The 15,751-nt window shown below is 40.6% G+C and overlaps 1 protein-coding gene across 10 annotated transcripts in view; it reads right to left on the bottom strand.

The window, feature by feature from the left end:
- LOC115260955 (protein kinase C, brain isozyme-like) overlaps positions 1 to 15,751 on the bottom strand; it is a 285,232-nt gene that overhangs the window by 88,984 nt on the left and 180,497 nt on the right. Inside the window, exon 5 of one of the 10 annotated variants that reach the window (XM_062856747.1) lies at positions 10,416 to 10,524. The exons of the other annotated variants lie outside the window; for them this stretch is intronic. Coding sequence (XP_062712731.1) covers positions 10,416 to 10,524 — 109 coding nt within the window. The remainder of the gene's footprint in view (positions 1 to 10,415; positions 10,525 to 15,751) is intronic. 10 annotated transcript variants of the gene reach the window in all.

A 15,751-nucleotide genomic window follows, 5' to 3' on the forward strand; every position in this document is an offset into this window, starting at 1 on the left:
ATGAAAATCCTTTAAGAAATCTCGGAAGGGATCGGTGGAGAAATCCCAAGAGGAATTCCTCGTGATATTCCTAGTTAAACTGGTGTAAAATTCTGGGGGGAATACCTTAGGCAATCCATAGATAAATCCTGGGATAAATCCCTGTAAGATACCCTATAGAAATCCGAGAGGAATCTCAAAAGGAGTCCCAGAAACAATTCTTCCTGGAAATTCCCAGAGTTCCTGGATAAACTCCCGGCGGAATGCCAAGCAAAACCTTTGGGGGAGTGCCAGGAGGAATCCGTGGGTGACTTCATGGAGGAAGTCCTGAGAGAATGCCTGGAAAAATCCAGGGAGGAGTTCCAAAAAAATCTCAGAAATAATTTCTGCAGCAATTCCTTGGAATGCCCGTAGTAATTCCGGAAGAAAGCTCTGAAGGAATCCCGGGAATCACTCCTGTAGGAACTCGGAGAGGTATACCGAGACAAATTCCGGAAGAATCTCGGGAGGAAACCTGGCGAAAACCCAAGAAGAGTTCTGAACAAAACCCCCGTAAGAATATTTGCAGAATTTTCCATAGGAACCCCTGGAAGAATGTCAGAAAAACACCGTGAAGAATGCTTGATGTAATTTTAGAAAGAATGCTTGTAAAAACCGAGGGCCCATATAGCCGAGGCGGTAAACGCACGGGTATTCAGCATGACCATGCTGAGGGTGACGGGTTCGATTCCCGGTCGGTCCAGGATCTTTTCGTAAAGGAAATTTGCTTGACTTCCTTGGGCATAGAGTATCTTCGTGCCTGCCACACGATATACGCATGCAAAATGGTCATTGGCAGAGGAAGCTCTCAGTTAATAACTGTGGAAGTGCTCATAGAATACTAAGCTGAGAAGCAGGCTTTGTCCCAATGAGGACGTTACGCCAAAAAGAGAGAGAGAGAGCTTGTAAAAACCCCGGTAATAACTCCTGTTGGCATTCCGTGATCAATCCCTGTTAGAATCCCGAGTAGAATCCCGACCATTTTGAAAAAGATTTCAAAAGGAAGCCACTTTTCGTTCTTTCAACTGATTGATTAAATAATAGAAATCGTGAGCGGACTCCTGAGAGGAATATCAGAGGAAACCCACCCAGGAGGGGAGGAATCCTTGGATGAATCTGTGCCGAAATTCCACAAAAAACGCTTAAGGAATTCCAAAATTCATGCATGTAGACATCCCATGAAGAATTCTCCGAGGATTTTCAAGTCAATCCCTGGAGGATATCAACGGAGGAAACACAGAGGGAATCTCTGTAGAAAATCAAGAAAGAAACCACGGAAAAGTTCGGAAAAAAATCTAAATAATACTCGTAGGCTTTCCGTACGAATCTGGAGGATTCTTACAGGAATTCCAGAAAAAAATGTCAAGACTGCCTGTAGTTATTCTGGAAGGAATTCCTGAAGAAATTCCAGCAGCAATCCTGAGAGGAATTCTGAGAGGAATCCCGGATTTTACCGGGAGAAACACCGGGAGGAATACCTGGAGGAATTTCTGGACGAATCCCGGGAAGAAACCAAGGAATTTTTCAAAAAATAAAACCCTCGAAGGAATACTTTTGAGAATCCCTGTAGTTAGAGAGAAATCTCTAGTAGAATCCCAGAAAGAACCCGGGAGGATATCAGAAAGCATTCTTAGTTGAATACCTGGAGAATTTTCTGGAGGATTCCCGGGAAGAATCCAAGGAAAAGTTCCGAAAAAAAAACTCTTGAGAAAGAAATCCCGAGGGGAATTCCGAGTGGAAATCCGAGAGCCGTTCCGAAACTAATCCCGAGATACGCCCGAGAAATATCCCAGAAGGAATTCCAGAATAAATCCAGGAGTCTTTAGTGAAATTCTTCCTGGATGAATCCTTGCCTGAATTCAGTAAAAATCCTTTGAGCAATTCCCGAAGAGTTCTGTGGAGAAATTCCATCAAGAATGTCATGAAGAGTGCCGAGCTGCATCTCTAAATCTCTACAGGAATTCCATGAAAATCCATTAGGGGCTGTCCATCAATTACGTAAGGGTTTATGGGGGGAGAGAGGGTTTGAGAAACCTTACGCGCCATACAAAATATTTAGGCTATCATACAAAAATCCTTACTAGGAGAGGGGGGGCTGTCGAAAAGTCAAAAAAATTTCTCTTACGCAATAAATGGACAGCCCTTTAAGAGATCCCGGAAGGGATCGTCTCTGGAGTACCTAATCCAGGAATGAATCTTTATGAGAATTTCATTTCCAACCTTTCCGGAATCCTGGAAGAGACACGAGGTGAAGTTTTATGATAGAGAATTCCAGAAGAATTCTGGTAGTTATTCCGCAAGAAATCATTAAAGGTACCCCGAGATGATTTCCGAGTAGTATCGCGGGTGGACTTCCAGAAGGAATCCTTTTAGAAATCCCTGAAGAAGATGCTGGAGGGATTTCCGGAAGAATTCCTAGAGGTATCTCGGGATGAACGTCTGTAGGAATTCTGTGGAACTCCTTAATTAGATCCCGAAAGGGATCCGTGAAGAAACCCCACGGGGAATTCTTTGTGGAATTTCTACTCAAATCGTTGAAGGAATTCTGGAGGGAATCCAGGAAGGAATACTAAAAACAATCCGAGAAGAATTTCGACAGGAAGCCTGGAAGAAATCCTTCAAGGTGTCCATGGAAGAATTCTTGGAGTAATTCTATGTAAAGCCTTTGAGGAATCCTGGAAGGGGTATATGGAGACGTTCAATGAGGAGTCCCTCAAGAAATTTGAAATCAAATCCCTTAATGATTATTAGAAAAACTTTGAGAAGAATTTTTGTAGTAATTCCGGAAGGGATCCTGCCATGAGTCCTCGGATGAGTTGCTGGAGGAATTCTTGGATGCATTCCTAGAGTTTTCCCACGGTGAATTTCTGCAAGGATTCCACGAAATCCCTTTAAAGAATCTGGGAAGATGTCTATGGATAAATCCCACGAGAAAGTCCAGAAACATTTTCCAATGAATTTCTATAGTAATTCCAGAAGGAATTCCCATAGTAATTCTAGGAGAAATCCCTGTAGGAAGCCCTAGAAAAATCCCGGAAGATTTCCGGAAGGGATCCTAGAAGTAATCCTTCCAAGAGTCACTGGAAGAATTCCTGAAGGAATTTCGGTATGAATCTCAGCAAGAATTCTGTGAAAACCCTTCAAGAGATCCCGGAAGGGATCTGTGGAGAAATCTTATGGGGCATTCTTCGTAGGATTCCTAGTTAAATCATTGGAGGAATTCTGGTCGGAATTCCTCGAGAAATTCGAAGTCAAATCCCTCTGGAGGAATCCCAGAAAAATCTTGGGAAGAATTTCCATAGTTCTTCCAAAAAGAATGAAGGAACCTCGAAAGAAATTTCGATAGGAATCCCTGGAAAATCCTGTCTAGAATCCTTGAAGAAATCCTTGCTATTTAGAACCCCTTGGAGAATCTCTGCAATTCCGCAGAGAAATCCCATTAGGAGCTCCCAAAGTCAACTCCAATGAAGCATCCAGGAAGCAATACAAAAATAAATCTGTGGATCAAATCTCTGTAAGATTTCCAGTAGAAATGTGAGAGGAATCCTAACTCGAGTCCATGAAGGATTCCTTCCAGGGGTCCCTAGAAGAATCCTTGGAGGAATCCCGGTATATATTTCTGCAGGCATTCCATAAACGTCCATTCAGTAAGCCCGGGACGGATACATTAAAAAATTCCATGAAGAATCCCTCGAGAAATGAGGTCAAATCCCTGGAGAAATCTCACAAAAATCTTAGGAATAATTCTCGTAAGGATGGAATGTTTCCCCTGAGAAACTCCAGGAGAAATTCTTTCAGGAGAAATCTCAGAACGAATCTCTGCAAAAATTCCATGAAAAGCCTTTAAAAATCCCGGGAGGGATCCGTGAAGAAATCCCATGAGGAACTCGAGAAAATTCTCGAAATGAGCTTCTGTAGTAATTCCACATGGAATATCTATACTCATTACGGAAGGAATCACTGCACAATGGTCCGAATCCACGTTTTAGCAGGAAAAAAATCCGTATCTCTGTTTTCGTTTATTTTAGGCGTTTGGTGTCTTCAGAGAAATTGTTTGTATTTGCTTGCTGCATCTTTTCCAAAAATTTTTGATTAGGGTGGTCCTCGTCCTAACTCAAATCTGGAAAAGAATTTTTTAATTTTAAGTCATACGCGATCGAGTTCTTCACAAAAGTTGTAGGCAATGCTATTTCGACCAACTTTGCTCAATATGCCGTTTATCTAGCTCTTAATTTGAACATAGTAGGTCAATTTTAAGTTTTGACTTAGGGTGAGCCCCCCAAAAACGATTTTTTCGCAACAACTTTTTTATTTGATTTTTTTCGAAGATGTGAGCTTCGGAGCATTTGAAGAGCAAGTAATGACGCATATTTGTTCTGAACATTGCACGTTGCTAGGTCTTGTCATTCAAATGTTATGGGCAATTTTGACTTAAAAACAACGATGTCTTCAAATGCTTATATCTCATGGAGCTGGTAAAATAAAAAAAGTTCTTTAAGCGGCATTTGGAAAGTCACATATAAAGCCGAATGTGGAGCAAATATTACAAGAACGTTATTTTTTAAATTGGAATAAATCGACTCCAAAAATCCCCTTGATAAATCGAAAAACTACTTATAACTCATACAATTTTAAAGATAGAGTCAAACTGTTACTCAAAATAGCATTTCCTACAACTTTGTTGAAGAACTCGATCGCGTATGACTTGTAATTTAAAAGTTCTATTCCAGATTTGAGTTAAGGTGCGGACCACCCTAATCAAAAATTTTTGGAAAAGATGCAGCAAACAAATTCAAACAACTTCTCTGAAGACACCAAATGCCTAAAATAAACGAAAACAGAGACACGGATTTTTTTCCTGCTAAAACGTGGATTCAGACCATTGTGCACTGTAGGAATCTCAGGCATCAATCCCTGTAGAAGATTCCTGCGAGGAATCCCAAAAGGAATCCTTCCGGAAGTCCCCGGAGGAATTCCTGAAGGAGTTCCTGGAAGAATTCCTGAAGGAGTCCCTGCAGGAATTGCATATAAACCCTTTAAGAGATCCCGGAAAGAATCCATGGAACAAAACAATGGAGAATTGTTCGTGACATTCCTAGTCAAATTTCGTGAGAAATTCTGGGAGTATTCCAGGGAGAATAACCCGAAAAATCCATGGATGAATTCCGGGAGAAATCCCGGAAATGCGAAAGGAATCCCAGAAGAGATCAATTCAGGAGTCCGTGGATTAGTTCCTGGTAGAATCGCAGAATTAATCCCAGGAAGGAATTCTTCCAGTTAGCCATGGAGAAGTTGCTGGAGAAATTCCTGGAAAAATCCCAAGAAGTTTCCCGGAACGAATCTCTACTAGAGAAGAATTCCGTAAGATTTCCGGGTGAAATCCCAGAAAGTCCCTGAAGGAATTCCTGTAGGAGTTCCGGTATGAATCCCTGCAGGAGTTTTGTGAAAATTCTGAAGCCTGAAAGCCATAACCTCAAAACATAATATCAACAGTCGATTCCTCAAGAAAAGAAAATTCTTAAAGATATCTTGGAAAGATCCCTGGGAAATTCCCATGGGGAACTCTTCGTGGCATTCCTGGTCAAATCCCTGGAGAAATTCCGGGAGTACTCCAGGGACAAAAACCAAAAGAAATCCGTGGATGAATCCTTGGAAATGCCTATACGGTTCCCAGTAGAAATACGAGAGGAATCCCAGCAGGAATCCTAAAGGAAATCCTTCCAGGAGCCCCTGTAACATACCCTAGAGGAAACACGGGACAAATCTCTGCAGGAATTCCATGAAATTTTCATAAGGAATGCCGAAAAGGATCCATGAAGGAATTGCATGAGGAATCCCACGTGGAATTCGAAGTCAAATCCCTGGATAAATCCCAGAAAAACCTTGAGAAGAATTTCTAAAAAAAATGAAAGGAAGGAAGGAACCTCGAGAGGAATCCCGGGATCATCCCGTCAGGAATCCCAGAACAAAGCCTGCAAGAATCCCTGGAAGAATCTCGGGAAAAATCTTGGGAAGAATCTTTGCAAGAAATCCGTAAAACTCCTTTAAAAATCCTGGATCCGTGGAGAAGTCAAATAGGGAGTTCGTGGAACTCCTAATTAGACCCCTGTCAAAATTCTGGGAGGTATCCAGGGAGGAATACCAAAATAAATCCGTGGATGAATCCTGGAAGAAACCCCTGAAAGATTTCCAGCAGGAATCCAAGAGGAATCAAAACAAGAAATCGTGCCAGGAATCTCTAGAAGAATCCCTGGAGGAATTCCGGGATTGAACTCTGAAAACCTCCCATGGGAATCCAACAAGTAATACCTGTACGAATCCATAAACGAATTCCATGAGGAATCCCTCGAGTAACTTGAGGAAAAAACCCCACACAATACCTTGGGAATAATTCCAGGAAGAATTAAAGGAATCCCTAGAGAAATTCTAGAAGAAATTCTTCCACGAGTGCCTAAAAAAATCTCCGGACAGGAATCCTGAAAGAATTCTTTGAGTAATTCTATGTAAAGCCTATGATGAATCCTGGAAGAGGTATATGGAGACGTTCCATGAGGAGTCCATCAAGAAATTTAAAATCATATCCCTGGAAGATTTTTAGAAAAACTTTGAGAAGATTTTTTGTAGTAATTCCGGAAGGAATCACTGTAGGAATCCCGAGAGAAATTCCGAGGACAATTCCGAGAGGAATCCCTGAAAAAATCCTGCCATTAGTCCCCGGATTAGTTGCTGGAGGAATTCTTGGATGAATTCCTAGAGTTTTCTCACGGTGAATTCCTGCAAGGATTCCACGAAATCCCTTTAAAGAATCTGGGAAGATATCTATGGATAAATCCCACGAGAAATTCCAGAAACATTTTCCAATGAATTTCTATAGAAATTCCAGAAGGAATTCCCTTAGTAATTCTAGGAGAAATCCCTGTAGGAAGCCCTAGAAAAATCCCGGAAGATTTCCGGAAGGGATCCTAGAAGTAATCCATCCAAGAGTCACTGGAAGAATTCCTGAAAGAATTTCGGTATGAATCTCAGCAAGAATTCTGTGAAAACCCTTCAAGAGATCCTGGAAGGGATCTGTGGAGAAACCTTATGGGGCATTCTTCGTAGGATTCTTAGTTAAATCATTGGAGGAATTCTGGTCGGAATCCCTCGAGAAATTCGAAGTCAAATCCCTCTCGAAGAATCCCAGAAAAGTCTTGGGAAGAATTTCCATAGTCCTTCCAAAAAGAATGAAGGAACCTCGAAAGAAATTTCGATAGGAATCCCTGGAAAATCCTGTCTAGAATCCTTGAAGAGATCCTTGTTATTTAGAACCCCTTGGAGAATCTCTGCAATTCCGCAGAGAAATCCCATTAGGAGCTCCTAAAGTCAACTCCTATGAAGCATCCAGGGAGCAATACCAAAATAAATCTGTGGATCAAATCCCTGTAAGATTTCCAGTAGAAATCTGAGAGGAATGCTAACTCGAATCCATGAAGGATTCCTTCCAGGTGTCCCTAGAAGAATCCTTGGAGGAATCCCGGTATATAACTCTGCAGGCATTCCATAAGCGTCCATTAAGTAATCCCGGGACGAATACATAAAAGAATTCCATGAGGAATCCGTCGAGAAATGTGAGGTCAAATCCCTGGATAAATCCCACAAAAAATCTTTGGAATAATTCTCGAAAAGGATGGAAGGTACCCCTGAGAAACTCCAGGAGAAATTCTTCCAAGAGTCCCTTGAATAATCTCTGGAGAAATCCCGGGATGAATCTCTGTAAGAATTCCATGAAAAGCATTTAAAAATCCTGGGAGGGATCCGTGAAGAAATCTTATGAGGAACTCTAGAAAATTCTCGGAATGGACTTCTGTAGTAATTCCACATGGAATATCTATACTCATTACGGAAGGAATCACTGTAGGAATCCCAGGCATCAATCCCTGTAGAAGATTCCTGGGAGGAATCCCAGAAGGAATCCTCCCAGGAGTCCCCGGAGGAATTCCTGGAGGAGTCTCTGGAGGAATTCCATATAAACCCTTTAAGAGAACCCGGAAGGGAACCATTAAGCAAAACCATGAGAAATTTTACGTGGCATTCCTAGTAAAATTCCGTTTGGAATTCTGGGTGTATTGCAGGGAGAAATACCCAAAGAATCTATGGATGAATCCCGAAAGAAATCCCTGTAAGAATCTCTGTAGAAATACGGAAGGAATCCCAACAGGCATTCCAGAAGAAATCCTTTCAGAAGTCCTTGAATAAGTTGGAGGAATCCCAGGATGAATCCCTGAAGGAATTCTTCCAGTAAACCATGGAGAAGTTGCTGAAGAAATTCCTGGAAAAATCCCTAGAAGTTTCCCGGAACGAATCTCTACTAGAGAAGAATCCCGTGAGATTCCCGGGTGAAATCCCAGAAAAAAATCCTTTCATGAGTCCCTGAAGGAATTCCTGTAGGAGTTCCAGTATGAATCCCTGCAGGAGTTTTGTGAAAATTCTTTAGGAGATCCCGGAAAAGATCCCTGGAGAAATCCCCATGGGGAACTCTTCGTGGCAATCCTAGTCAAATCCCTGAAGAAATTCCGGGAGTACTCCAGAGACAAATACCAAAAGAAATTCATGGATGAATCCTTGGAAATGCCTGTAAGGTTCCCTGTAGAAATCCGAGAAGAATCCCAGCAGGAATCCTTAAGGAAATCCTTCCAGGAACCCCTGTAACAATCCCTAGAGAAATTACGGGACGAATCTCTGCAGAAATTCCATGAAGTTCTTTTAAGGAATGCCGGAAAGGATCCATGAAGGAATTGCATGAGGAATCCCTCGTTGAATTCGAAGTCAAATCCCTAGAGAAATCCCAGAAAAACCTTGGGATAAAAAACTCCGAAAGGAAGGAAGGAACCTCGAGAGGAATCCCGGGATCATCCCGTCAGGAATCCCAGAACAAAGCCTGCAAGAATCCCTGGAAGAATCTCGGGAAGAATCTCTGCAAGAATTCCGTGAAACCCCTTTAAAAAGTCCTGGATCCGTGGAGAAGTCAAATGGAGAATTCGTGGAGCTTCTAGTTGGATCCCTGGAAAAAAATCTGGAAGGTATCCAGGGAGGAATACCAAAAGAAATCCGTGGATGAATCCTGGAAGAAACCCCTGAAGGATTTCCAGCAGAAATCCAAGAGAAATCAAAACAAAAAATCCTGCCAGAGGTCTCTAAAAGAATCCCTGGAGGAAGTCCGGGATAGAACTCTGCAAACCTTCCATGGGAATCCAACAAGTAATCTCGGTACGAATCCATAAACGAATTCCATGAGGAATCCCTCGAGTAACTTGAGGAAAAAAAACCCACAAAATATCTTGGAAATAATTCCTGGAAGAATGGAAGGAACCCCTAGAGAAATTCTAGGGGAAATTCTTCCACGTGTGCCTAGAAAAATCTCCGGAGGAATCTCGGGGTGAATCTCTGCGAGAATTGCTTAAAAACCCGTAAAACCACAACGTAGTTCCGTGCTTGTACTAATTCGTAACGCTTTGCCTTGTGCGTTCCTCTGCCTTTCACAGCAAGAGTTAGTGAGGGAAGAGTCATGACAATCATATCCATGTACATGGCAAAACGAGGGTGGTGTGTGACGTGCGTGAGATTCAATCACTTCTGGCGTTAGCGACTGTAGATAGAACGAATCAAGAAGCGCAAAGATAGGGTGATACGAGGTTCATTTTTATAAGGAATTATGTGACTATTACGGAAGTGCTTTGCGGCACTTTTTTTTACAAGATCATTGCAATACATATAAGACTATATAAGTGATTCTAACTTTTTATCATTATTAAAAAGATTTTCAGCTGAGGGGGCTAATAGTTTGAAGTTGTTGTTACTATTTTCAAAAAGTTTTTCCTAAATATAATCATGTATGTGTAGATGTCTAAGGTTTTCTAATGTTTAATGTGCGAGTACAACGTTCAACTAGCAATGTGCTCCGGTTATCTATTCTAAAGGCTTCAATTTTCCCAAAAAAAACTCAAAAACTAAAAATTGTCCAAAAATACAGACATTCCAATCGATCTGTGCTGCACCACAACGACCTAAACAGACTTTCGCAATCATCTATCTATTCTAATTGTCATTCACAATGTTGATTGGATGAAATTCGACAACTTCGGATTTCTTGTGGTCTTCGATTTCAAAGTTCAAAAGTGGAGAATTCGAATGAAAAAAAAAACGGAAAACTAGATTGCGTTTATTCTAGAGAGTGTTCCACAGGTCGGTTGCTATGATCTATTCGTAAGTAGAAGGTGATTGATTGGGTGGTGGGTGGATGGGCGATAGAAGATGTACGGAAAGAGAGTGAAAAAGAGAAGGAGAGAATAAAAAGCGCGAGCGCAGAAAGGAAAATCGGTGGCGATGAGTGAAAGACAGTAGTGACGGGGGGAGAATACCTGAGCATTTTAAACCCTGATGCGCAATCCCGTGCAGCATCGAACCGCAGTGATCGCAAAAGGTTGGTGTAATGAAAGTATATCCTTGCCATTTATGCGGATTTTGTGCCTACAGGAAACGGAAAAAGAGAGACTGAAAGATAACACAATGGAAGAAAAAGAGTGAAAGAAAGGAGAGTGGGAGGTAAAGCGGCCTTTTTGTGGGAAGGTGTTACGCCGTAGTGAGGGAATGTGAATAAGATAAAAAACTTTAAACGAAGGAAAAGAAAATGTTTGGTCATAAAACAGATTCCAGCAGCTGATAGGAACCGGTGCGGTGGGACAATGGAAAAAAAAAGTAAAACTCGGAGGCGAACCAAGCTGCGGGAACGCAACGAGCAACCCAATTTTGTGATGAAGGTTAGGAACATGGGTCTTCTTGGCACCGACAACGGTTGCTACGCTCGGTAAGATCCACTTTCACACGCCTACTGTGCCGTTGAGTGCAGACTGAAATTTGATGAGCTCCCGCTGTCTAACAAAAAATACTATGTTGCATAGCTATATAGATTGTTACACGTTTCGCAACCCTTCCAGCTTGGAATCGTTTTTGAACGAGGAAATTTTTTGTCCCATTTGCGCCCCCAAATAACGTAAATCATTTCCCAAAGCTTCAACAACAAATCCCGATCTACGAAACCAACAGCTGGTAAGAAAAGCACAGTAATGAGCAGAGAAAGCCTTCAGGCCATTGCAGGTAATAGTTCAGAGAGAAATAAAAAAGAAGCGCAAGTAACAAATCTAATAGAGGCACTCATTATGTAAAACAACACCAGAACGGGGCATTCAAAGCTGTATATCATGTCGTCTACGAAGCTCTAAGTTCAACCAACAGATAGAAAGAGACAGATAGAAAGAGAATAGTTAGTCGACTAAACTGTTGCACTGGTGATATATAGAAGCAGCGTCAAAGCACATTCCCTACAGAAGCACAGGATAGAGCGACGAGTCCTTCCGTTTAGTAGAGACTGCACCAAGCTACACAACGAAGGCAGCAACGCGAGCACAATGTCCTGTTTTTGCACTATGTCCCTGGCTCTGCTGTCGTTGTCGTCGTCGACTCCGGGACAAAGTTGCTGATGATAGTGTTATGTATGTTCGGTAGCGATATTCAATTGTGATGGTTATGGCTAATAACAATGGCGAAGTTGACTGTGATGTTTAGCGAAGATGATGATGATTATGTTGGCAGCAGTGGTTAGGGTTCGAGCGTAGTAAGCCATGTTCTGTAATTGTTATGGCTTTGTGCCATAACATGATGTCGTTTATTATTCAAATAGTTTTCGATATAAGATTATTAAGGTACGAATTTGAATTGCCATGCGATGAAATTGTCGATCGATTCAAAAAACTAACCAGAAATCTTAATTTCCAATCTTAAAAGATAAAAATTACAGCTTAATGTTTATAGTTCCGTTCAAAGCTTTTGCACACACTCTTTTTGCACTAGTTGTCAAATTTAGATCTGAAAACAGAGTAACTCGGTAGCTCTACCGATATCTAAAGTACGAGACTGATCTAATCTCTCCAACAAGATTAACAAAACATAGCCCTTTAATATTTTCCAGAATTGTATTTAAATAACAATCCGATCAACAAAATTATAACTAATGAAGTCAAAGATAATTATAATACAAGCTAGATAGGTTTTGAAATAACTAAAAATTTAACAAAAATAAGCCTAGTCAAATCTGAGATAATTTCGCGAAAGCGAATTTACTATGCATTTTTACATGCTTTATCTCATGATTCCGACCTCAAAGAAAGTCAGTTTCTTCAACAGTGTTTCACATATAGCTTATAATGACATATAATGGAATGTGTAGTACGAAATTTCACAACTACTTAGCGTAAGCATCTTTCATTTTATAATTATCTCATGATCCAGATCACCTAGAAAGTTTATACATTCAACTGATTTGTTCAGTAATCTAATTGCGCTCAAATGATGTTCATTTTGATACGAAAATTCACAGCTATCTGACGCTAGTGTGCATTTAAACTTCGCTACTACTTGGCATTAGATAGTTTCGATGTACTGCCAAGGTGCATAGTTTCTTAACTCGAGAAGGTTTTTGATCAAGTTTTTGATGGTAGAAAGATGAACCGTTTAGTGCACAATTTGAAAACTACCTCAGTCTAATAAGTTCACAAAAGCGTTTTAAAGCGAAATACTCAGGGCCGGATTTAAGGGTGGGCGGGGGTTCCAGGGCCCCGAGCCCCCACATTTAAGGGGCCCCCACAAAAACCATTTTTTGGTTCAAGTACTATTCAAAAACAAACAAAAACTGTATTACTCATCGAATTTGTATCTCAGAGGGGCCTTCACAACCGCTCGGGCCCCGGCAAGGGCCCCGGGCCCCCACAATCCTTAATCCGGGCCTGGAAATGCTGAAAACATATGAATCATGCTCATGTTTCAGCGAGATTGTTTCTCAACCAACAACAAGTCGTCGTTCATATTGACTATGATGATTGTTACAGAGTGACTGGTTCGGAGTTGACTGACAGAATCGCTCACCTGTCGACGGATGCTTATGTGGGCTCCTGGTAGCGTGTTGGGGAGGGAGCACCATAGTAACGCAGAGACAAAAACACGTTCAAAAATCAGACAGAGCTTAATACTACACAGAACTCGTTTCCAACCTTTCTCAAACCACGCATTTGAATTTAACCCTATTGAATTTATTTGAAATCTTATACTACACTAAAACGCATTTACAAATCAATATCTTAGTCTGATACTTTTTTTCAACTAAAACATGTGCTTTCCGCTCGAAAGAGAAAATTTTCACTTCTATTCGCCCCCAAAACGACGATTCGACCGCTTGGGAGTGTTGTCGTCGTCGTGGTGATGCTTCCCGAAAGCAATATCAAATTCGTTCGGGGTTTCAAAACATTGGAAAGAAATTCATTATTTTTACAGTCAGATTGAGATTTACGAGTAAATGAGTGTGATCCGAAGGTATAACTGTTTATTCTGAGCATGACAGTATTTTTTACGGCAGTGAAAACTAATTAGAAGTACGATATTTCTGGGTCTGAAAATCGTTCAGGCGAAGTGGATAGCAAATCTAACCTAGAATATCCTACAATTCTAACCTCAACTCTGCACTTGCACAAGCCGGATCTCATTTTTCACGGAAATGGTGGAACAAAGTACAAAACTAATGTACGTGCGACCGAGGGAATTGAAAGTTCTACCATTCCCACTTAAAAAAATTGTCGGATGTGGGTTGTAAGTAGGAAAAATAAAATAATTCCCCCAACAGATTATGTTGATAGGTATGTAAAAAAAGGTAAACATCATCAGTTCAGTAGTTGCGCTACCGAAACAAAGATGGGTAACAGTATGTTTTGTTTTGTCCTTGAAAGCCAATCTTGCATGCAGAAAATTCAAATTTGTACCCGCTTGCTGTGATTGCGGTTAGCGCGGTCCGTTCGTTGCCATGACAACCCGCTCACGTGGTCGCGACTATAGATTGTAGAGTAAACATAGATCCGCTAAGATGAATCCGTTGTATCCAAACGAACTGTCAAAATCTGTATCCAAACGAGCATGACGTCACAATTTGTACAACATCAATGGAACACATGACGTCATATTCAATCGTCGCACTTTTGAAAATTACTACTTACACGCTTGAAACATTTTAGTCAGCGGTGTCCGCGGATCTATGTTTACTCTACTATCTATAGTCGCGACGACTGCAGTCGACGTCTAGCGTCGGCAGTGCCCGAGCAAAAACGTTCGTGCTGCCGATGCGTGGAAAAATTGAGCAAAATATCGCTCAAGAAATGAGCAAGCTTTGCATTACTCTTGATTCTAGTACCAAAGAATAAGAATATCAAGAATGCCCATTCCGCTGATGCTCGGGGGACACTACTGATTATATGCGGATACCAAAACATACGCACACCACCTCACTTATGACAAACCACGAACACTGTTACAGAGAGCTTCCACCTTGATACGCTTAGAGAGCGCTACTTGTCTTGTCGCTTGACATTTACATAGAAAAAGGGGACAGATGGCATTCTTTCTATTTTTATTCTTTGCTAGTACGGAGCTGAGTAGAAACGTCAAATCAAAAGGCGCTTGCTGTGCCAAACTTCTGAATGCACTGAACTAAAATAACATGTGCGATTCCAATTGAGGTGCATACCTAGCATCATACTGTTCCACAAAGTGGAACCCTTTGGGTAAAATCCTGGAAGAATCCTTGTAGGAATCTTCAGAGGAATTTCTATAGGAATCCTTGAAACAACAAACTCATTTTCGAATTGGATTGTTAAGTCAATAAAAATTGCTATTTTCTAAAGCCTAATCGATAGCCCTCGTTTTTCTAAGTATAATGTGATTTTATTGCGCTCCAACTCCTTTGTTTTGATTATCAAATAAACAAAACAGTTTCAATTTACTTGGATGGAATGACAGGTCAATCGATAAAATGACAGTGCACCCCGAACAAAAAAAAAATCTCCGTTCAAACTTTTATTGCGTTTTTAAAATAGTTCCCGGGCACCAAAAGTGAAGAAATTTTGGATTTCGACTAATTTATGGACGGAGAATCCGATTATGAAACAATCTGGATACCCCTAGAGAACCCAATTGCTTGTTCGGAACTTTTTTGACGAAATTAGAACAGAAGAACTGTTAAGGTAATCGATTTTACTGAAATTTAGTACAACAATTGTCAAAACTGCCAAACTGTCAGCTGCTCTAATTTCATAAAAAAAAATTGCCGAACACGGTAATCAAAATTAAGTGTGAGTACTGAATATTTTTTTAGGAATCCTTAAAGAATCTTTAAGTTAAAATGCACATGATTACAAAATTTTAAAAAAATATAGAGATCTCTTAAGAGAAACAAGGAGTAATTTATAAAAAAAAAACTCTTGGTGGTATCCAAAAAGAAGCTTTGGTAGGAATTCCTGAAGCAAGCATTAAATCCAGCATAAACCTTGAAAGAACTTATGGAGAAAACTCAAAAAAATTCCTGAAAAGATTTTTGAGAAGTTCGAATAGGAATTCTTGAAGAAATCCTTGGGCAAATTTGGATGAATTTGAAAATTTCCAGAGAGCATTCTTTAGTGTGACTTCAGAATCAATGTATGGATTAATTCACAAAGAATTTTAATAGAGCAATATCTGCAGGAGTCTCTAACACATTTTCTTTAGTATTCCCTTAAGGAATCCTTAGATAAATTCCCGAAGAAAACCTTGAAATAATGAAGGAATGTTTAAAGAAATTGCTGAAGTGATTTTTGAAAAAAAAAACCTTGAAGAAAATATT

This window comes from Aedes albopictus, chromosome 3 (genome assembly GCF_035046485.1).
Source record: "Aedes albopictus strain Foshan chromosome 3, AalbF5, whole genome shotgun sequence".
Taxonomy (NCBI): Eukaryota; Metazoa; Arthropoda; class Insecta; order Diptera; family Culicidae; genus Aedes; species Aedes albopictus.